Source organism: Lipotes vexillifer, unplaced genomic scaffold (genome assembly GCF_000442215.2).
Source record: "Lipotes vexillifer unplaced genomic scaffold, Lipotes_vexillifer_v1.1 scaffold740, whole genome shotgun sequence".
NCBI classification, from domain to species: Eukaryota; Metazoa; Chordata; class Mammalia; order Artiodactyla; family Lipotidae; genus Lipotes; species Lipotes vexillifer.
In genome coordinates this window covers 2,238,477-2,262,366 of record NW_006778610.1, presented here as the reverse complement: position 1 = coordinate 2,262,366, position 23,890 = coordinate 2,238,477, and the positions used below count along the sequence as shown (strand labels likewise).

At 39.2% G+C, this 23,890-nt stretch overlaps 1 protein-coding gene across 1 annotated transcript in view; it reads right to left on the bottom strand.

Annotated features, from left to right (window-relative positions):
* Positions 1–23,149, bottom strand: part of ACOT12 (acyl-CoA thioesterase 12) — a 47,800-nt gene extending 24,651 nt beyond the window's left edge. Inside the window, exons 1-4 of the mRNA XM_007451718.1 lie at positions 22,897–23,149; positions 18,011–18,080; positions 13,055–13,115; positions 1,899–2,000 (exon numbers count right to left, since the gene is read on the bottom strand). Coding sequence (XP_007451780.1) covers positions 1,899–2,000; positions 13,055–13,115; positions 18,011–18,080; positions 22,897–23,029 — 366 coding nt within the window. The 5' untranslated portion in view covers positions 23,030–23,149. The remainder of the gene's footprint in view (positions 1–1,898; positions 2,001–13,054; positions 13,116–18,010; positions 18,081–22,896) is intronic.
* Positions 23,150–23,890: the final 741 nt, after the last annotated feature.

Genomic DNA, 23,890 nt, shown 5'->3' with positions numbered 1-23,890 from the left:
ACAGTCTCTTCAATAAGTGGTGATTGGAAAACTAAACAGCTACATGTAAAAGAATGAAATTAGAACACTCCCTAACACCATACACAAAAATAAACTCAAAATGGATTAAAGACCTAAATGTAAGACTGGACACTATAAAATTCATAGAGGAAAATGTAGGAAGAACACTCTGCCATAAATTACAGCAACATCTTTTTTGACCCACCTCCTAGAGTAATGGAAATAAAACCAAAAATAAACAAATGGGACCTAATGAAACTTAAACACTTTTGCACAGCAAAGGAAACTACAAACAAGACAATAAGACAACGCTCAGCATGGGAGAAAATATTTGCAAATGTATCAACAGACAAAGGATAAATCTCCAAAATATATAAATAGCTCATGCAGCTCAATATTAAATAAACAGCCCAATCCAAAAATGGGCAAACACCTAAATAGACTTTTCTCCAAAGAAGACATACAGATGGCCAGGAAGCACATGTAAAGCTGCTCAACATTACTAATTCTTAGAGGAATTGCAAATCAAAACTACAATGAGGTATCATCTCACACCAGTTAGAATGGGCATCATCAGAAAATCTACAAACAACAAATGCTGGAGAGGGCGTGGAGGAAAGGGAACCCTCTTGCACTGTTGGTGGGAATGTAAACTGATACAGCCACTGTGGAGAACAGTATGGAGCTTAAAAAACTAAAAATAGAATTACCATATGACCCAGCAATCCCACTACTGGGCATATACTCAGAGAAAACCATAATTCAAAAAGACACATGCACCCCGATGTTCATTACAGCACTATTTACAATAGCCAGGTCATGGAAGCAACCTAAATGCCCATCAACAGACGAATGGGTAAAGAAGATGTGGTACATATATACAAAGGAATATTACTCAGCCATAAAAAGGAATGAAGTTGGGTCATTTGTAGAGACATGGATGGACCTAGAGACTGTCATACGGAGTGAAGTAAGTCAGAAAGAGAAAAACAAATATCGTATATTAACGTATATATGTGGAATCAAGAAAAATTGTACAGATGAAATGGTTTGCAAGGCAGAAATAGAGACACAGATGTAGAGAACAAACTTATGGACACCAAGGGGGGAAATAGTGGGTGGGTGGGGGTGGCAGTGGAATGAATTGGGAGATTGGGATTGACATATATACACTAATATGTATAAAATAGACAACTAATAAGAGCTTGCTGTATAAACTAACTAAATAAATAAAATGTTAAAAAAATAATGCTTAGACTAAATGTGGATCCTCCCCTAGGCACTCTGACCCTAAAAAGAAAAGCCAAAAAATTATGAGTAAGTCCTCAGCAGACAAGGGACATGCTGCTCTGGGCCAAAGCCAGGCAAGCCCACTGGGCACCCACATCAGGCCAACATATTTCTTTTAAGGGTGTTTTTACCCTATATGCCCTTCAGCTTATGTTTAAACTTCAATAACTCAGCAACTTTGACATTATTCCTTTAGGCATGAAAAAGTGATTGGACCATAAGACACAACTGCTAGCTAAAATGCTCTTGCTTTAAAAAAATATTTTAACTCAATTTTCAGTTATATAACCACTTAAAAAAAAAAGAACTAAACCAGCAAGCAATATTGTGGGGAAACAGACATGACCTTCAGATCATTTAAAACACAATGTTTTTTTTCTCTTTCATGAACTGGCTACATCTCTCATTTTCTCTAAGACAGTTAATACTATGATATTACCACATAAATATTGGTGAAAATTACGATAAGTATTGGTGAGTAACAAATCTTGGAAAGTATATCTCACGGTAAAAAGAAATGTCCCTTATTCCATAATAATTCTGATGCTTATACTTCTGTTGATATGTCCCTGAATTACATGCTAGATACTCTTCACAAAGAAATTTACCTTTTCTTTTCCAACTGGTTTGGCTACAAATGTAGAGAAAGCCACACTAACAAGTTTCTCAGTGCCAGTAAACATGTCCTGTACTGTGACCTTGATGCTGATCTAAAAAGGAAAGAAAAATAAATTCAAAACTTTCAGCCGTCTAGACAACAGCTGAGACTGCAGCATTCAAAATTCATTTATACACTTCACCATTGTTTTGTTTTTTGAATAAAACCAGCATTTCAATTTACTTTTAACTAATACTGTCCTCTCAATGATTTTCTACAAAATTGGAAAAATATTTTTTTCTGATTATAGAAAAATATATATTTACCATGGAAAATTTGGTAAGTATAAAAATAGATAAATGATAAAGATGGAATCTGACAATCAAGAGTAAATATTATCAGTAATTCCATCACTCAGATTAATAGTTACTAACCTTTATATAAAATTTCTTCCAGTTTTATATATATACATATGTATGAAATGTATCTATATGTATATAGTTATGTCTGTATGTGTTTATACACACACACACAAAAGATTATCATACTGTATTTACAATTTTATATTATAACAAATTTTTTTGGCATTTATATGATAAGCGTTTTCTAATCCCACTATTACTAAATGTGCTTTTGAAAACAAGATATTAATGAATTCCTTATAGCCCATCAGAGAGATGCACCATAACTTTTTTTTTAATCTTTAGTCTGAGTTTTATAACCAAGTTGACATGGACAGAATGTTATTTACAGTCATGTTATTTGCAGCTTTGTTTCCTCTTTCAGGAGTTTTATTTTTCAGGAATAGCAAGAAAGTAGTTGAGACATTTTATGGTGACACCACAGTGGACTGGATTTCCCCATGTGAAGAACTCTGAAGTTCTGGTCCTCATGATCACACACTGCAGAAGTGTAGGTAAACTCGGGAACATAGCCCAGAGAAATAATACTACCTTCTTGAAATAGTGGGCAACCTCGGGCATCTTAGTTCAGCACTGTGTTATCAATGATAATATCTATTTCTACATCTTCGCCAAGTACATCTCGCACAAAAATAATCATCAATCAGTGATTCACTTAATTTATGAAACCAAATTAGTATTTGCATGGTAAACATAAGTTAACTAGATGGTGATTAACCAAATTTAAACCATCCATTTTCAACCCCCAACAACTCTCAACGTCACATAGCTTTCTACTTTCAGAAAAACAGGCAAATGAAAAATAGAATAGACAACTAATAGTAAAAACAAAGCAACAATTCTGGAGACTTAAAACAAGTTCCAAACATTGTCTTCTATTAGAACAGTTAATTTAGTTATGTACAATGGCTAAAGGTATCGAAAACATATGCCAGGGAGAATTTCACTTTGTGTCATTACAGAGTGGGTCAGATTGGAATTACATCCTATGAAAACAACTGGAAAATTGGACCAAGTATAGGAAGCAACTATTTTCACACATAGGACAACAGACAACACAGACCTGTGATCTCCATGGAAAGGGAGATAAATGAAAGGAGCACTTGCATTTCCTGGGTTCTCAGCCTGCACATAATTCCTAGACTATGGCCAAGGAGGGGAAATGGAAACTTGCTGAATTGAAGAACCAAAAATCAAGGAGATCAAGGCAGCTGAGATTATCTCAGAAAGGAGGGAGCTACAAAAGGAATGAATTCCAGGTATGTGCATATTGTTCCTGTTGAGTGTTTGGGTTGATACCAGTCTGAGCATGTGTAGGGTGAAATCTGACAAAGCCAGAAAAGAACAGCTTCTGAGGAAGAAACAGTTATTGTAAGGTAAACAGTTCCAAGTGCTATACGAATCTGGTGTTCCCTCCAGCCAGACCTCAGTGAATACACAACACATTCATAGAGGCCATAGAAGACCACAACTTAGTAGAGGGACTAAATTAGCCCTAGATGGGGCTAGCATTTATTTTTCTTAAGAAATCTGTGCTTTCAAACTCACCGGGTTCTTTTCGTAGCTTTTAGTCAAACTTCTGGAAATTCTAGCTGCTATCAGGGAATAGGAAGAAAGGAGAAAAGAAAGGGAAGTTTCATCTGTGTATGGGCTGAATATAAAGGAGAGTGCTGTCTCTCAGGGGAAAGGCTAGACCCAGAGGCTACTGTGAGGCAAAGCTCAAGAGCCCCACAGCTGAGAAATCAGGATCCAGAAGCACCATCATAAACTGTCTCTGACAGAGCTCATTTTATCCACAAGTTTTTATTACCTTTCTGATTTCTTCAAGTTTTTTTCTATTCTGTTTATAAACATACTGGGGGAAAGTGACTAAATCAGGGTAAAGCCATCACCATAGGTGTGGTTATTGCCAAAATAGTTTTTTTATGGGTTGATTTGTGTCCTTCACCAAATCTGGTACCTCAGAATGTGACCTTATTTGAAAATAGGGTGTAATTAGTTGAGATGAGATCCCTCTGGAGTAGGATGGACCCCTAATCCAATAGGACTGATGTCCTTATAAAAAGGGAAAATTTTGGGGGGGTGCCTTCAAGATGGCAGAGGAGTAAGACATGGAGATCACCTTCCTCCCCACAAATACATCAAAATTACATCTACATGTGGAACAACTCCTACAGAACACCGACTGAATGCTGGCAGAAGACCTCAGACCTCCCAAAAGGCAAGAAACTCCCCAGGTACCTTCGAAGGGCAAAAGAAAAAAGGAAAAACACAAAAGAATAGGGACGTGACCTGCACTTTGGGGAGGGAGCTGTAGGAGGAAAAATTTCCACACACTAGGAAGCCCCTTCACGGGCAGGGACAGGGGTGGGGGGGAAGCTTTGGGGCCGTGGAGGAGGGCGCAGCCACAGGGGCGCGGGGGGCAGAGCGGAGAGATTCCCACACAGAGGATCGGTGCCGACCGGCACTCACCAGCCCGAGAGGCTCGTGTGCTCACCTGCTGGGGCGGTCGGGGGCTGGGAGCTGAGGCTCGGGCTTCGGAGGTCAGATCCCAGGGAGAGGACTGGGGTTGGCTGCATGAACACAGCCTGGAGGGGGCTAGTGCGCCACAGCTAGCTGGGAGGGAGTCCAAGAAAAAGTCTGGACCTGCCTAAAAGGCAAGAGACCATTGTCTTGGAGTGTGTGAGGAGAGGGAATTCAGAGCACTGCCTAAATGAGCTCCAGAGTTGGGCGTGAGCCGTGGCTATCAGCGCAGACACCAGGGACGGGCATGAAATGCTAAGGCTGCTCCTGCAGCTACCTAAGAGCCTGTGTGCGAGCACAGGTCACTATCCATACCTCTCCTCCCGGGAGCCTGTGCAGCCCGCCACTGCCAGAGTCCCATGATCCAGGGACAACTTCCCCGGGAGAACGCACGGCGCACTTCTGGTTGTTGCAACATCACACTGGCCTCTGCTGCCGCAGGCTCGCCCCACCTTCCATACCCCACCTACCCCCAGCATGAGTGAGCCAGAGCCCCCTAATCAGCTGCTTCTTTAACCCTGTCCTGTCTGGGTAGGGAACAGATGCCCTCAGTAAACTTACACGCAGAGGCGGGGCCAAATCCAAAGCTGAACCCCAGGAGCTGTTCAAACAAAGAAGAGAAAGGGAAATTTCTCCCAGCAGCCTCAGGAGCAGCGGATTAAACCTCCATAATCAACTTGATGTACCCTGCATCTGTGGAATACCTGAATAGACAATGAATCATCCCCAAATTGAGGTGATGGACTTTGGGAGCAGCTGTAGATTTGGAGTTTGCTTTCTCCAAATAATTTGTTTCTGGTTTTATATTTATCGTAGTTTAGTATTTAGAGCTTATTCTCATTGGTAGATTTCTTTATTGATTTGGTTGCTCTCTTCCTTAATTTTTTGTTTTTTTTTGCGTTATGCGGGCCTATCACTGTTGTGGCCTCTCCCATTGCGGACCCCAGGCTCCGGACGAGCAGGCTCAGCGGCCATGGCTCATGGGCCCAGCCGCTCCGCGGCATGTGGAATATTCCCGGACTGGGGCACAAACCCGGGTCCCCTGCATCGGCAGGTGGACTCTCAACCACTGCGCCACCAGGGAAGCCCTAATTTTTATATATATATTTTTTTTTCCTTTTTCTCTTTTTGTGAGTGTGTATGTATATGCTTCTTTGTGTGATTTGTCTGTATAGCTTTGCTTTTGCCATTTGTCCTAGGGTTCTGACTGTCCGTTTTGTTTGTTTGTTTGTAACTATAGTTTTTAGCTCTATAACCAACTTTTTTGGTTTGGTTACTCTCTTCTTTCTTTCTCTCTTTTTTTAAATACTTTTTTATTTTTAACAACATATTTTATTCTTTTTTTCTCTCTTCCTCCTTCCCTCACTCCAACTCTTCCTTCCTTCCTTCCTTCCTGTCTTTCTCCCTATTTTTCTGAGACGTGTGGCTGACAGGGTCTTGGTGCTCTGGCCGGGTGTCAGACCTGAGCCTCTGAGGCGGGAGAGCCGAGTTCAGGACATTGGTCCACCAGACACCTCCAAGCCCCACATAATATCAAATGACAAAAACTCTCCCAGAGATCTCCATCTCAAAGCTAAGACCCAGCTCCACTCAACGACCAGCAGGCTACAGTGGTGGACACCCTATGCCAAACAACTAGAAAGACAGGAACACAAACGCACCCATTAGTAGAGAGGCTGCCTAAACTCATAATAAGTTCACAGACATCCCAAAACACACCACCGGACGTGGTCCTGCCCACCAGAAAGACAAGATCCAGCCTCATCCACCAGAACGCAGGCACCAGTCCCCTCTACCAGGAAACCTACACAACCCACTGAACCATCCTTACCCACTAGTAGCAGACACCAAAAACAACGGGAACTATGAACCTGCAGCCTGTGAGACGGAGACCCCAAACAACAGTAAGTTAAGCAAAATGAGAAGACAGAGAAATACACAGCAGATGAAGCAGCAAGGTGAAAACCTACCAGACCAAACAAATGGAGAGGAAATAGGCAGTCTACCTGAAAAAGAATTCAGAGTAATGATAGTAAAGATGATCCAAAATCTTGGAAATAAGAATGGAGAAAATACAAGAAACGTTTAACAAGGATCTAGAAGAACTAAAGAGCAAACAAACAATGATGAACAGCACAATAAATTAAATTAAAATTTCTCTAGAAGGGGCTTCCCTGGTGGTGCACTGGTTGAGAGTCTGCCTGCCGATGCAGGAGACACGGGTTCGTGCCCTGGTCCAGGAGGATCCCACATGCCACGGAGCGGCTGGGCCCATGAGCCATGGCCGCTGAACCTGTGCATCTGGAGCCTGTGCTCCACAACGGGAGAGGCCACAACAGTGAGAGGCCCGCATACCATAAAAAAAAAAAAAAATTCTCTAGAAGGAATCAATAGCAGAATAACAGACAGAAGAACAGATAAGTGACCTAGAAGATAAACTAGTGGAAATAACTACTACAGAGCAGAATAAAGCAAAAAAAAAAGAAAAAAGAAAAGAAAAGAATTGAGGACAATCTCAGAGACCTCTGGGACAACATTAAACACACCAACATTCGAATGATAGGGTTCTCAGAAGAAGAAGAGGGAAAAAAAAGGGACTGAGAAAATATCTGAAGAAATTATAGTTGAAAATTTCCCTACTATGGGTAAGGAAATAATCTATCATGTCCAGGAAACGCAGAGTCCCATACAGGATAAATCCAAGGAGAAACATACCAAGACACATATTAATCAAACTATCAAAAATTAAATACAAAGAAAAAATATTAAAAGCAGCAAGGGAAAAGCAACAATTAACATACAAGGGAATCCCCATAAGGTTAACAACTGATTTTTCAGCAGAAACTGCAAGCCAGAAGGGAGTGGCAGGACATATTTAAAGTGATGAAAAGGAAAACCCTACAACCAAGATTACTCTACCCAGCAAGGATCTCATTCAGATTCAACAGAGAAATTAAAACCTTTACAGACAAGCAAAAGCTAAGAGAATACAGCACCACCAAACCAACTCTACAACAAATGCTAAAGGAACTTCTCTAGGCAGGAAACACAAGAGAAAGAAAAGACTTACAATAACAAACCCAAAACAATTAAGAAAATGGTAATAGGAACATACGTATCAATAATTACCTCAAATGTAAATGGATTAAATGCTCCAACCAAAAGACATAGACTGGGTGAATGGATACGAAAACAAGACCTGAAAGAACAAGAAATGTCTATTTAGGTCTTCTACCCATTCTTGGATTGGGTTGTTTTTTTGATATTGAGCTGCATGAGCTGCTTGTATATTTTGGAGATTAATCCTTTCTCAGTTCCTTCATTTGCAAATATTTTCTCCCATTCTGCAGGTTGTCTTTTCATCTTGTTTATGGTTTCCTTTGCTGTGCAAAAGCTTTTAAGTTTCATTAGGTCCCATTTGTTTATTGTTTTTATTTCCATTTCTCTAGGAGGTGGGTCAAAAAGGATCTTGCTGTGATTTATGTCATGTAGTATTCTGCCTATGTTTTCCTCTAAGAGTTTTATAGTGTCCAGTCTTACATACAGGTCTCTAATCCATTTTGAGTTTATTTTTGTGTATGGTGTTAGGAAGTGTTCTAATTTCATTCTTTTACATGTGGCTGTCCAGTTCTCCCACCACCACTTATTGAAGAGGCTGTCTTTTCTCCATTGTATATTCTTGCCTCCTTTATCAAAGATAAGGTGACCGTATGTGCATGGGTTAATCTATGGGCTTTTTATCCTGTTCCATTGATCTATATTTCTGTTTTTGTGCCAGTACCATACTGTCTTAATTACTGTAGCTTTGTAGTATACAATGGAGTCAGGGAGCCTGATTCTTCCAGCTCCATTTTTTTTCTCAAGATTGCTTTGCCTATTTGGGGTCTTTTGTGTTTCCATACAAATTTTGAAATTTTTTGTTCTAGTTCTGTGAAAAATGCCATTGGTAGTTTGATAGGGATTGTGTTGAATCTATAGATTGCTTTGGGTAGTACAGTCATTTTCACAATGTTGATTCTTCCAATCCAAGAACATGGTATATCTCTCCATCTGTTTGTATCACCTTTAATTTCTTTCATCAGTGTCTTATAGTTTTCTGCATACAGGTCTTTTGTCTCCCTAGGTAGGTTTATTCCTAGGTATTTTATTCTTTTTGTTGCAATGGTAAATGGGAGTGTTTCCTTAATTTCTCTTTCAGATTTTTCATCATTAGTGTATAGCAATGCAAGAGATTTCTGTGCATTGATTTTGTATCCTACTACTATACCAAATTCATTGATTAGCTCTAGTAGTTTTCTGGTAGAGTCTTTAGGATTCTCTATGTATAGTATCATGCCATCTGCAAACAGTGACAGTTTTACTTCTTTTTTTCCAATTTGTATTCCTTTTATTTCTTTTTCTTCTCTGACTGCTGTGGCTAAAACTTCCAAAACTATGTTGAATAATAGTGGTGAGAGTGGGCAACCTTGTCTTGTTCATGATCTTAGTGGAAATGGTTTCAGTTTTTCACCATTGACAATGATGTTGGCTGTGGGTTTATCATATATGGCCTTTATTATGTTGAAGTAAGTTCCCTCTATGTATACTTTCTCTAGGGTTTTTATCATAAATGGGTGTTGAATATTGTTGAAAGCTTTTTCTGCATCTATTGAGATGATCATATGGTTTTTATCCTTCAATTTGTTAATATGGTTTATCACATTGATTGATTTGCATATATTGAGGAAACCTTGCATTCCTGGGATACACCCCACTTGATCATGGTGTGTGATCCTTTTAATGTGATGGTGGATTCTGTTTGCTAGTATTTTGTTGAGGATTTTTGCATCTATGTTCATCAGTGACATTGGCCTGTAGTTTTCTTTCTTTATGACATCTTTGTCTGGTTTTGGTATCAGGGTGATGGTGGCCTCGTAGAATGAGTTTGGGAGTGTTCCTCCCTTTGCTATATTTTGGAAGAGTTTGAGAAGGATAGGTATTAGCTCTTCTCTAAATGTTTGACAGAATTCACCTGTGAAGCCATCCGGTCCTGGGCTTTTGTTTGTTGGAAGATTTTTAATCACAGTCTCAATTTCAGTTCTTGTGATTGGCCTGTTTGTATTTTCTATTTCTTCCTGGTTCAGTCTCAGAAGGTTGTGCATTTCTAAGAATTTGCCCATTTCTTCTAGGTTGTCCATTTTATTGGCATATAGTTGCTTGTAGTAATCTCTCTTGATCCTTTGTATTTCTGTAGTGTCAGTTGTTACTTCTCCTTTTTCATTTTTATTCTACTGATTTCAGTCTGCTCCCTTTTTTTCTTGATGAGTTTGGCTAATGGTTTATCAATTTTGTTTATCTTCTCAAAGAAACCTCTTTTAGTTTTATTGATCTTTGCCTATCGTTTCCTTCATTTCTTTCTCATTTATTTCTGATCTGATCTTTGTGATTTCTTTCCTTCTGCTAACTTTGGGGTTTTTTTGTTCTTCTTTCTCTAATTGCTTTAGGTGTAAGGTTAGGTTGTTTATTTGAGATGTTTCTTGTTTCTTGACGTAGGATTGTATTGCTATGAACTTCTCTCTTAGAACTGCTTTTGCTACATCCCGTAGGTTTTGGGTTGTCGTGTTTTCATTGTCATTTGCTCCTAGGTATTTTTTGATTTCCTCTTTGATTTCTTCAGTGATCTCTTGTTTATTTAGTAGCGTATTGTTTAGCCTCCATGTGTTTGTATTTTTTACAGATTTTTTTCCTGTAATTGATATCTAGTCTCATAGCGTTGTGATCAGAAAAGTTACTTGATACAATTTCAATTTTCTTAAATTTACCAAGGCTTGACTAGTGACCCAAGATATGGTCTATCCTGGAGAATGTTCCAAGAGCACTTGAGAAGAAAGTGTATTCTGATGTTTTTGGATGGAATGTCCTATAAATATCAATTAAGTCCATCTTGTTTAATGTATCATTTAAAACTTGTGTTTCCTTATTTATTTTCATTTGGATGATCTGTCCATTGGTGAAAGTGGGGTGTTAAAATCCCTTACTATTATTGTGTTACTGTCTATTTCCCCTTTTATGGCTGTTAGCTTTTGCCTTATGTATTGAGGTGCTCCTTTTTTGGGTGCATAAATATTTACGATTGTTATATCTTCTTCTTGGATTGGTCCCTTGATCATTATGTAGTGTCATTCTTTGTCTCTTGTCATAGTCTTTATTTTAAAGTCTTTTTTTTCTGATATGAGAATTGCTACTCCAGCTTTCTTTTGATTTCCATTTGCATGGAATATCTTTTTCCATCCCCTCACTTTCAGTCTGTATGTGTCCCTAGGTCTGAGGTGGGTCTCTTATAGACAGCATATGCAGCTCAATATCAAAAAAACAACCCAATCCAAGAATGGGCAGAAGACCTAAATAGACATTTCTCCAAAGAAGATATACAGATTGCCAACAAACACATGAAAGGATGCTCAACATCACTAATCATTAGAGAAATGCAAATCAAAACTACAATGAGTTATCACCTCACACCTGTCAGAATGGCCATCATCAAAAAATCTACAAACAATAAATGCTGGAGAGGGTGTGGAGAAAAGGGAACCCTCTTGCACTGTTGGTAGGAATGTATATTGATACAGCCACGATGGAGAACAGTATGGAGGGTCCTTAAAAAACTAAAAATAGAACTACCATACAACCTACCAATCCCACTACTGGGCATATACCCTGAGAAAACCATTATTCAAAAAGAGTCATGTACCCCAATGTTCATTGCAGCTCTATTTCCAATAGCCAGGACATGGAAGCAACCTAAGTGTCCACTGAAAGATGAACAGATAAAGAAGATGTGGCACATATATACAATGGAATATTACTCAGCCATAAAAAGAAATGAAATTGAGTTATTTGTAGTGAGGTGGCTGGACCTAGAGACTGTCATACAGAGTGAAGTACATCAGAAAGAGAAAAACAAATACCGTATGCTAACCCACATATATGGAATCTAAAAAAAAAAATTGGGTCTGAAGAACCTAGGGGCAGGACAGGAATAAAGACACAGACATAGAGAATGGACTTGAACACCCAAGGAGGGGTAGGGTAAGCTGGGACGCAGTGAGAGAGTGGCATCGACATATATACACCACCAAAAGTAAAAGATAGCTAGTGGGAAGTAACCACATAGCACAGGGAGATCAGCTCAGTGCTTTGTGTCCACCTAGAGGGATGGGATAGGGATGGTGGGAGGGAGATGCAAGAGGGAGGACATATGGGGATGTATATATATGTATAGCTGATTGACTTTGTTATAAAGCAGAAACACACCATAGTAAAGCAATTATACTCCAATAAAGCTGTTAAAAAAATTTTTTTTAATACAAAGGGAAAATTTGGACACATATACACACACACAGGGAGAACACCATGTGCATATGAAGGCTGAGATCGGGGTGAAGCAAACCACTGGCAAACCACCAGAGGTTAGGAGGGAGGATGGGGGCAGATTCTCTCCCATAGGCCTTGGAAGGAGCCAACCCTACTGACACCTTGATTTAGGACTGCTAGCCTCCAGAACAGTGAGACTATAAATTTCTGTTGGTTAAGGCACCTAATCTGTGAAACTTTGTCATAGAATCCCTAAGAAAGAAATGTAAGTCCCTACATGTCTTTTGTGCCCAGAGATCAAAGGGACTGCTATTGAGCAAACTACAAGTTGCAACATGGGATCCATGAACTCCTTTCCTGCTATTTTAACCTGGATAGAGACTTCAAAAGCTCCCAAGAATTTTGTATTCATCGCTATAATAAAGAAAAGAAAACCAGGTAGACAAAGAAGAAAAATCTAAGCTTCCCTTCTTGCTCCAATTACTCTGCCTTTCAAAAACTAGTTAATCGTGGGGCTAGTTTTCATTATAGGTGAGGAGATAGAGAACAAGTAAAATTAGAATAGTAATAGAGTCAGAATAATTAAGAAATAAAACCTATACCTGGCAAAGAACCAAGGGAGTGCCCTCCCTTGTATGTTTACTTTGTGTATATCGTTTTATGTAAAAATAGTTCATTGCATCACACTTAATTTTAGTAGCAGGGAAACACAGGCTTATTATTTACCTGTGAGCCTGACTACAGATTCAAGGGCCTTCTGAAATTCAGAATCACATGAACTCCAAGTTATTCCAGGCCTCCTCCTCTCTCTGTAAACAATGGAGAAATGAGCACCAACAGGCAGAAGGAAGAAAAGGGAGCCTCTTACCTCCATGCTTGTGCTGAACGCTCTAGTAACTTTCGCTTTGATGGTTATAACTTGTCCAACTCTAGTTAAAAAAAAAAACAGTAATTCTAGCACATCTCATTTCAGACTTGAAGATTCACTTAAATGTGTGTGCCATAGAACAGTTTCACCTTATGCTGATAATGTTCATGCATGAGAAACTCAATAACATAACAAGACAGCACTAAAAATAGATACTGATTATTGTAAACCACACAAGAGTTAGCTGACTACCTCTTTTTAACAGAAAACGGCCTTTGCAAAGAGGGTGTGCAAAATGATTTCCAAATCTACAACAGATACTTGACTGCACCACAGCTGTTTGGTTAAGAGAAAACGAACACACATGCAAACCTATACAATTGATATTTTTAAATGTTGGTTAACAAATAAATGGTAAACATACAAGCAAGCAAGCAAGCAAGCAAGCAAACTGAATACCTTCACTAGGTTTACAGGAGCCCTCAATGTTGCCAGATGATCCATTCACTCCACATTATTACTGGGACTCTGGTCATGTAACCCTAGTTGTTTCAAAGCTTTTGTGTTCTGGCCCTTCAGTCACCTAAGGGTCTACCCAATATAAGCCTCCTCAATTTTTCTCCCTGACTTCAAAGTTGAACTACATTCTCACTATTCTTCTCAATCTTCTGTTTCAGGGGAAAAAAAATAGATCTCTTCCAGACCTCTTTCTTTACCCGTACCCTTGATCCCATCCTACTCTTAACCTTTCCTGCTGCACCATGGCCTGGCTTAGGCAGCTCTTTCCTCTTTTGTACCCTCAATCTCTGCCCCTTCCTTGACTCCTTATTAGTCTGTGAAAATGTTCAAGGCTTTCCCTTGCTAAAAATCTTTCTCTCAAGTTTATTCTATCACAACATTTTTTTCTCTTCTCCTCTATATTTCTCCATATTCAAACTTCCTAAAATAATCTTTTTCTCTTTCCAGCTCATATATTTAACAAATGTTAACTGAGTTACAACTAGTCCTGGCACTAAACTAAGACCTCAGGATACAGTGATTAACAAGACAAGGTTGATGACATCAAGGAGACCAGTCTTCACTTGGGACACCAGGATGCAGACAGATGAAGTGCAATGCTATGAAATTTTTCAAAAGGAAGAAAGAATCAAGTATTGCAAAAACACCCAGAAGTGACTAATTTGAAAAGTCAGGGAAGGATCCATAGAAGAGGTGACATCTGAGATGGGTCTTAAAAGATTAGGATTTTGTCAGGTTCAGAAGTTTGGGGGTTTCATCTCTCATTCACTTCTCAGCCACTCAGATCTAGCTGTTGCTTTCACATCTTACTTCCCATCTCTCCGAAGTCACTTCCTAACAGCTAAATCCAAGGTCTTCTCTCATTTAACAGCATCAATCAACCTCTTTCTTCAGGAAACCTTCTCTTCCCTTGGCTTCCAAAATACTGTTCTCTCTTCATTGTCAGTTTTCTTCACTGATTTCCCTTTCTTAATCCATCCCTTAATGGTAGCTATCCACCAAATTTATGTTCTTTGTTTTTTCTCATTTCAGCCTCTTCCTGAAGACCTTGTTCTCTTCCACAATCCTATCATCTTTAGAGAGATGATTCTCAAATCTAAATCTTTAGCGCGAACCTCATTCTTGAAACACAGAGCCATATTTTCAAACTTCTCTCAGCAGATTCAGCTAATGGTTATGGAGGCCCTACTAGGCTGAGTGATAGCTGCTTACACACACATTACCTAATTTAACTTAATCCCCACACCTAGCACATGCAAACCCAAACCAATTTTCTCTTTTCCTTAAATTTGTTCCTCCTAGATTTCCTAGCTCTGTTTGGTAAAGTTTCTAGCAGAGATTTACAGTGATAACACGAGGCAGAGTGTCCCTCTTCAAAGCTATTGTAGTACTTTGTATTCATATACTACCAAAATCTTCTGCCTCTGCCTGTCAGACGCTGAGGAGGGGAAGCATCTTGCCACTTTTTTTTTTTGGCCACACCATGCGGCATGTGTAACTTCCCTGACCAGGGCTTGAACCTGCGCCCCCTGCAGTGGAAGCGCTGTCTTAACCACTGGACCACCAGGGAAGTCCACCTTGCCACATTTTTGTCTCTTTTGTGAACTCTGCCCTTCCTTTAAAAGCAGGAGACATTCTGCTAAAATCCCAAGTAAAATCAATTTCATAGCATGGCATTCAAGGTCTTCTGTTACCCAGCCCCACACTGCTGCTGGGGCATCATCTCTGCACGCCAGGCTTTTCCTAAGCACCCCCCACTTCTTCCCACCTCAATGCTTAGGCTCTTACATGTATGTACCTCATCTTGTGAAGTCCTTTTCCTATTCACCAGTGAAAATCTATACCTCATTCAAGGCCCACATTAAATACTACCTCCATCATGAAAGTCTCATTGGTTCTCCAGTCAAAATGTACCTTTTATCTACCCCACAGAATTTATATCTCACCCTAGGCATGCATCCTATCATACTTTCTATTCTGATGACTATGTATTTGTCTGACTTGCTTACCAGACTGAGTGACTGCCACACTTCAGTACTGTGTCATAAACATTCACATATTCTATTGAGCCTAGAGCAGTACTTTTGGTATATTCAATATATATTGTGAATTTAAAAAATATCTAATATGGGACTTCCCTGATGGCACAGTGGTTAAGACTCTGCGCTCCCAATGCAGGGGGCCCGGGTTCGATCCCTGGTCTGGAAACTAGATCCCATGTGCATGCTGCAACCAACAGTTTGCATGCCACAACTAAGGAGCCCGCCTGCCGCAACTAAGACCCGATGCAACCAAATAAATAAATAAATAAATATTTAAAAAAATCAATATAGTAAAAAAAAAATATGGCTTTTAAACAAATTGTATGGCTTTCTATATGTAGCTTTCAATTTTCTTTTTTTAATGGTGCAGGTCCCATATATTTTAGTGGCCACAAATCCTTGCTGATAACACAAACACACAATGGTTCAAATGGCAAACCACACTTTAATGATGAGGTTACTAGTTAAGTCTAAGTTACAGAATTTAGGATTGGAAAGTACATAATAGATGTTTTATTGCAATATACTGTTGGCATTCCTAAGTTTAATAATGGTGCTTTAATCTATTCCCAAATAAGTTTGGATTTTCAGTAATCTGTAATTGTGTTGAGATACAAACACATGTCAACTTTTTCTACTTCAGGAAAAATCACATAGCTAGTATCTGTGCTTAGTCAATAGACCCAATAGACCTTTATCTATAACTACAAGTCTCTAGAATGTCAAGGGCTCTTTCACTGACACTGCAGCTGCCTATGAGAACAAGCATCAGGAGATGTTCAATAAAGGTTGCTGATCACAAAGATAGAAGAAGTGGGTTGTAGAAAGCACTGGATAGAGCATAAGAAGATCCAGGCTCTAAGTGTCCTCTGTCCTTTGGCTGGCTCTGGGCCTTAGGCTTCAGTTTCTTATCAGTACAAAGAGATGATTGGGTTGAGTTCTAAAGGTCTTTCCATATCTATGATTCTAATGCCTACCAAAAATTTCTTTTGGGTTAGCTTTGGAGATATAACTTCTTTATGCATGTCATTTTATTTAACTTAATTTTGTTTGTATATAAATGAATAAGTGCCAAATAGATAAATGTAAGCTGGAGCTTGTAGAGATGAAGTGGGCATCTCACTGGACAGACTACTTAGGGTTTGAAAACAGGTGGCAGCTACCCCGTGGTCCTTGAGAACCATCCCAGACTAGAAATAGATGATCTTTTCTCTTCCTTTTTCTAAACATAACATAAGAAAAAGGAAGAGAGAAGATCATCTGTTTCTAGTCTGGGATGGTTCTTTTAGGATCAAGATATTCAGAAAGAAAAAAAAGAGATACAAACATAAAATCAGATAAATTAAGTAAAACCATATAACCCTAGTTTATTACAGTTATTAATGTAACCTCTTTAAAAAAATAATTCCTAATTCTGTCCACCAAAAAGACATAGAAATAATGACCAATCCTGCATCAGTGAGCATGTTAAACAGGTATACAATGAGCAGATACAAAATGTGGTAAACGCTATAGGACAAATGACCAGGTTTCTTTAAAAAACAAATTGCAGGAGAAAAGAAGAAAGGGAAATTTTTATGTTAAAGGTCATATCGGCCATATTGGATCCTGATTCAATCCATAGACCAATTGTTTAAATTTAAAAAAAAATTTTTTGAGACCATTGGGAATGATAGTTTTTCTTAATGGTACTGCAGTTACGTTATTATGTTTTCTAAAAGAGCCCTGATCTTTTAGAAATATATACTGAAATATTCAGAGATGATGTCTGGGATTTGCTTGAAAATAATCCAGGTATGTGGGGAAGTATGGAAAGGTATTGATAAAACAACAGCATTTATGAGTTGATTATTGTCATAGTTAGGTGTTGGGTCCTTGGGGATACATGGTACTATCCTCTCTACTTTTGTATATGGTTGAAAGATTTGTGTATCTTGAAATTTTCTACAATAAGAGATGATAAAACATATACACACTCCTACACATAAAATGTTTTTCATAATTTAACACCTCTACTCAGATGAATTAATGTTTACCCAACAACCTAATGATGAAATTCACCATCATAGAAATACTTATTATCATTAATAGTAAAGGAAGGAGCCATTCAGAACCAGCTTTTAGAAATCCTGCAGTGCCTTATCCCAGAATGCATTTAATGCTGAGAGCTATTTCTCAACAAAATCAGGGCTGTAAATTTACACTTAATAGTATTTACTAAAAGTAGGTCCTGAAATTATTATTATTATGTTTTACTGATTTACATTGGTTCAAATGTTACATATTAACAAATTGGATCCCTGATTCCAAATGAGTACGCTTAGGTGCCACAAATACATGTTGTAAATGAACCAATAAACCCAGGAGAAAGGCATGATAAAGCAATGCCACTTACCTAGCTGTCTCCTCAAATTGTATGTCATCCACTGAGGCTGTAACACAGGAAACGCCAGCATGTTTTTCAGCTTCAAAAAATAGGTTAAAAATGGGCTGCATTAATAGTTATGTTTAAATATTTCAGCATGCAGGAAAAGGAATAAAACAAGTGGATTTATTCTAGTAACTCATCCTCTTACGCAGTATAGGACCACTGTGCCCACACTTCTGGATGAACTGGATTGATAACAGTTCCTTTGCTCAATAAGTTATTTTTCTACTGCATGGAAATTACTGTACTTTCTCCAAAGTTTTAACTTATACTCTCTTTGATTTGAAATTCAGCACCAATACCCAGCATATCTAACTATTCAGATAGTAACTTTAGTAAGTTGGTGGAAAATTTAAATATTTTGTCAGGTACTACCCTTCTTTCATTTAAAAAATCAGTGCATCAAAGCTGTATCTATTATCCCACATAACCAGTAGCTGAATATATTTAAACCACTTAACCAGTGCAAGCACTGAACAGTGTGGAAGACCTTAAGTTCATACCCCAAATCAGAGAGAAACTTGTCTGGGCATCAGAGAAATAGAGATGGGCACATAGTAAGTATTTAATCAATATTTATTATTTATTACTACCAAATTCATATGAAATTCACTATGCATTAATTATGTTGGAGGAGAAAAGTATTGAGTAGGGTGAGAGAGATTAGGGAAGCATTCCAGTTATTTCCATGTTCCCTGCCTGCATTTATTTATTTATTTATAATATTTATTTATTTGTTTATTTATTTATTTATTTTTGGCTGTGTTGTGTCTTTGTTGCTGCCCTTGGGCTTTCTCTGGTTGCAGTGAGCGGGGGCTACTCTTCGTTGCGCTGCACGGGCTTCTCATTGTGGTGGCTTCTCTTGTTGAGGAGCACAGGCTGTAGGTGCATGGGCTTCAGTAGTTGTGGCACATGGGCTCAGTAGTTGTGGTTTGCAGGCTCTAGAGCGCAGGCTCAGTAGTTGTGGTGCATGTGCTTAGTTGCTCTGCGGCATGTGGGATCTTCCTGGACCAGGGCTTGAACCCGTGTTCCCTGCATTGGCAAGCGGATTCATAACCACTGCGCCACCAGGGAAGTCCCTCTGTCTGCATTTAATTTGTTGAGATTTTTTTTTGATTGTTGGTTTTACTTTATGTAAAAGTATCCGAATTTTTCCTCTTTGGGAAAAATCTTGACATGTGGTTTTTCCAGAATTTCATTTTGAGGAACAGTCAGTTAAAACCCAAACAGACTGCATTAGCTTTTTAAAGAAATTTTAACTCCATTTTAATTTTGGAGACTTCACTCCTGCTGTCATATTATGAAAAAGAAAGAGACAGTGAATTATACTGAATTTGCATTCTTTGTGTGTAGTGGATTACTTTAATTGCAATATATATTGATAGTCCCAGGTAAAGTGATATGAGAAAATACTCCAGAGAGCAAGTATTTAAAACATTCCTCTCTATGATGTAATTCTGTAGAAAACTGGACATTCTGGCTTTACTAGTTGGAAATAACTATTCTTCCAAATATGCAGATAACATAAACTGAGTTACCAGAAAACTAACCATAGCAGAACTCTGTGTGTGAGTGATGGAGAGGGGGAAATGGGTTTCCCAGCTCTGAAGTTCAATTAGAGGAAGGAAACATAAAAGAATTAGACTCTAGAAAGTTGGGTTCAATTTAATTCAGTGTATCAAACATTTGTTAAATTCCCATTGATTTCCAGACACTGAGCTGTTATCAGTCCTATCTTTTAATGAGTCTACTCAGTGACAGAGATCTAGCCATAGTCAATAAAGTGTTGACTAAAGGGTATGTAATAGACATTCAATCTGACATGAGGGAATGATATGTTGAGTTTATTAAGCCATTCTTGTAGGTAAAGTGTTACCATGTACACCAACATGAGTTACGAAATTTTGAATGATTTAAATGATAACTAAAGTGAAAAAACCAATAAAAGACTAAATTTTTATTGTATATATTGGGTGTCTTCTATGTATATATAGCACTATACCAGGTTGCATTAGGGATCACAAAGAAACATAATCATAATAATTATGATTTATTATTGGCCTGGCACTGAGCTAAGTATTTATGCATATAATTACATGAGGTTGATATTGTTATTAGTTCTATTTTACAAAAGAGGCAATTTTGGCTTATAAAAATCAAATACATTGTTCTAAATAGTTATTTTTACTACAGAAGCAACCGGAACTCTGAGAAAAGAAAAGACCAACCAAGGAATGCTCACTAGAGAAGTACTTGGCTGAATATGGGATTCAGGAGCTCAACTGCCATGTTTTACATTATAGACTTTCAAGGGCCATTAAATTAAAAATGAAAAATTAAAATATGGGGAACCAACACAGGGCCACAATTTTTACATGTGTTTATTTTCTTTTTACAAGTGTGACAGATATGAATTCAACAGGACCAATCTGTTCTGGTTCTTGGTTTTGATTGTCCTTCATGCAGTATGCCAGTAAAAGTGGAGAAACCCTAAAGCTATTTCTGATTTCCTGGGGAAACTGAGAGAAGCTGAGGAGCAGCTAAGTGGATATAGTCCAGGTATGATGACTGATAAAAATGATGGTGGCTTCATTCTTTCTTTCTTTTAACTAATATTGATTGAACACTTGTGCTATGCCAGCCTCTCTGTAAGGTGCTGGAAATATAAAACAGCTACTATCCTTATTCTCATGGAATCTAGTGAGGAGCCAGACATTAATTAAATGAATACATAAAAACAAAATGAGTTAGGTGATCTGAAGGAAACATGGATTTTATGAGGGTCTGTAAACTGAGGAACCACACCTAGGTGGCATGTCAGGGAAGGTTTCCCTGTGGAGAGGATGCTTGAAGTGAGATCTGAAAGATGAGAAGGAGTAAAACAGATGTGTGTTGTGGAGGAGAGCATGGAAGGGCTTGCTGGGCAGAAGGAACAGTGAGTACAAAGGTCCTGAGGTTTTTGTGGCAAAAATGCAAAAAGCAAGAAGGAGAGTAGGTAAGATAAGGCTGAGGGGAAGGCTGAGGATAAACCATGCACAGGGCCTTGAAGCTCTTGGTTGACAATTTTTATAATATTTAGTATTAAAGATATTGTTTCAGTATCTTCTGGTCTCCAGATGAGGCCGGTGGCTAATTCTAACAAGGTCAGTGGCTAATTCTAATCCTTGTTTTCCTACAAGGATTAACATTAACCGTGTTTCCAAACCAACTTTATTATAAAGGTTTCTTCAATATTGTATTATTAGTAATATAACTATTAAGGTCCACAGTAATTGGATATCAATTGACTCCTGCTGTGATCCGAGTTTCCAAAGGTGTAAAACCATAGAAATCTTAATGAAAATTGCAGGAGGGCAATTGTTTCTCCATTATAGGACAGAAGCACTAAGTGAGGTAACTTTAAAAGTCACATCAGTATTCACATAATGAATTCAGTTGCCATGGCAACAGGCATGGCAACTGAATAATTTCTATACTTGTTTCTCATACATGTGAATTACTTTTATATTCATGTATCCATTATTGTTATTATAAGAGACCTCAAATCCTGATAAAAACTGTTAAGACAGAAACCAAACAGACCTATCAACAAACAGAAAATAAACAGATTGGCATCAGATATATGACTGAATTTTGCGGGTGGTTAACACACAGGGAATTAGAAACTCTGTGCACACTCATTGAATAAAGCAGGAATTTGTAATCAGCTGAGCTTTACTTTTGTCCTGTATAAAATAAGAGTCCTGGGATACACGATCTTAAGCTCCTTCCAGCTCTAATATTTTATCCTAACATACTTTACTTAAAATGTACATTTGCTGAGTCTATTAAGTGCCTTACGCAAAGCCTGGCTTCCTTTTAGAAATGAGATTCCAAATTCTGGACCCATCCATCCAATTACCCATCCATATAATCAGGGAGTTTTTATTTAGTGCTTACTTATTAAGTGCTTACTAAGCTTCAGTTTACATGCTAATTGGCCAGGCAGGAAATAAAAGGTGAACATATATGTACACAAAGTAATTACGGATTGTGCTAAGTGGTGTGGAGGAATTTGGAAAGGGTGTTGTGATGAAAGGGTGCAAATGTAAAGCAGGTAGTTAGGAAAGACTGCTCTGCATAAATGATATTTAGTGGAGATGGAATGCATGGAAAGGGCCAAGAGAAGAGTGTAAAGGCAAAAATAACAGCAGGTGCAAAGGTCCTTCGCAGAGACTACATGACGGTGTGGAAGGCAACAAACTGAATTAAGAAGCAGATATAAGAGGTGAGTGATGTATTAAACTAGACATTAAAGAGATTTGCAGAAATGTAAACCAATACCACTTCTCTAAGTACATTTTTGTTCTTGTTGAAAATATAGTTATTTTACAATAAAAATATATAATGGGTTTTTGTTCTTTTCAAATGAATTATTTTTTAAAATTTCGCATATGGTAAATACGGATAAAAAAACAAACACGAAAGCTCTCTGGGGGTCCTCGTTTATTTTATGGGGTAAAGGAGTCCTAAGACTAAAAGGTTTGAGAACCACTGGTCTAGGTCATTCCCAGTGTTGGATGAACAATCTCAATCATTACTTCCCAGCTGCACAGGGCTTAAAGCTCTGTCAATACCCTCCTCTCCTTCCTTCTCCCTCCTCACCGATCAGGGGTCCTGGTGTGACAGCATCCCGGCCTCTGCCGTCCGGACCCCCGCCACCCCGCATCCCCACATCCCAGCCCGCTTCCCAGTTCCCAGACACGCCCCTCCGCAACACACACTGGGCCCCGCCCCCACTCAGGGCTCCTCCACTCCAGACCCCCGGCACCCTGGGTCTCCCCGTTCCTACCCTCCCCTTCCAGCACCCCTACCCGCCAGGCAGGCGGCAGCGTCGATCCACTTGAGCAGCTGAGCGGCGCTCAGCTCTCCGCGGAGGTTGGCGTGCGCGGGCTGGATGGCCTGGCTCACGAGCACCTCGCCGGGCGCCGGCCGCTCCAGCTCCATGGCCGGTCAAGAGTGCGAAGCAACCGGGCCTGGCCGCCGCCCGGCCACCAACTGGGCCCGCCCCTGCTCCAAAGGGCACCGAGCCGCTTCCACCCCGTCCCCGCACCCCGCGCCCTGCTGGCCACTGGGCCACCTGGTGCACCAAGAGGTGAGATTTAAGGGGCCAGGAATACCGCGAGGAGGGCGAAAGGGAACTCTCTTCTGTCTCAGAAGACACTGACTCGGGCGGCCGAGGTTGGCAAAGCTGGAACCAGACCTGGTTTCTCACCTATAAAGGGGGGGGATAGCAGTACTTATCTCAAGAGGACTGTGCAGAGAATTAAATGAGGTAAAGTACAAAAGTCATAGCGTGTGCCCGGCTAAGGTGACATAGGTGTTTGCCAAGTAAAGAGTGAGGTTATTATCAGTCTGAAGAACTTGACAGGTGATGTGGAGTTAATAATTAATTAGTTAAATGCTGTCCAGAGAAATGTAGACCTTTAGAAGTTGATTTTAAAGTATTTGACTTCTTATTTTCTTTTTTTTCTGGCTGTAGACTGCCAGGTAGGATGGGCACTCACTCCTCCCATCCCTAGTTCAAAATCCACCTCCTGAGTCTTAGGATAATATAATGGCTCCAAAAAAACCCATTATTCATCTTTTTGTTATGAAATTACCTCCACTGCCAAACAAACGGAGAAAAATTTTAAAAGGGCTGATCTTTGCTGGCACATCAGAAGTCACCCCATAAGGGAAGGCAAACTTTTGGTTTTAATATAGAGAATTTACAGTTAAAAGCTGCCAACTTGGACTTCCCTGGTGTCGCAGTGGTTAAGAATCCACCTGCCAATGCAAGGGACGCGGGTTCGGGCCCTGGTCTGG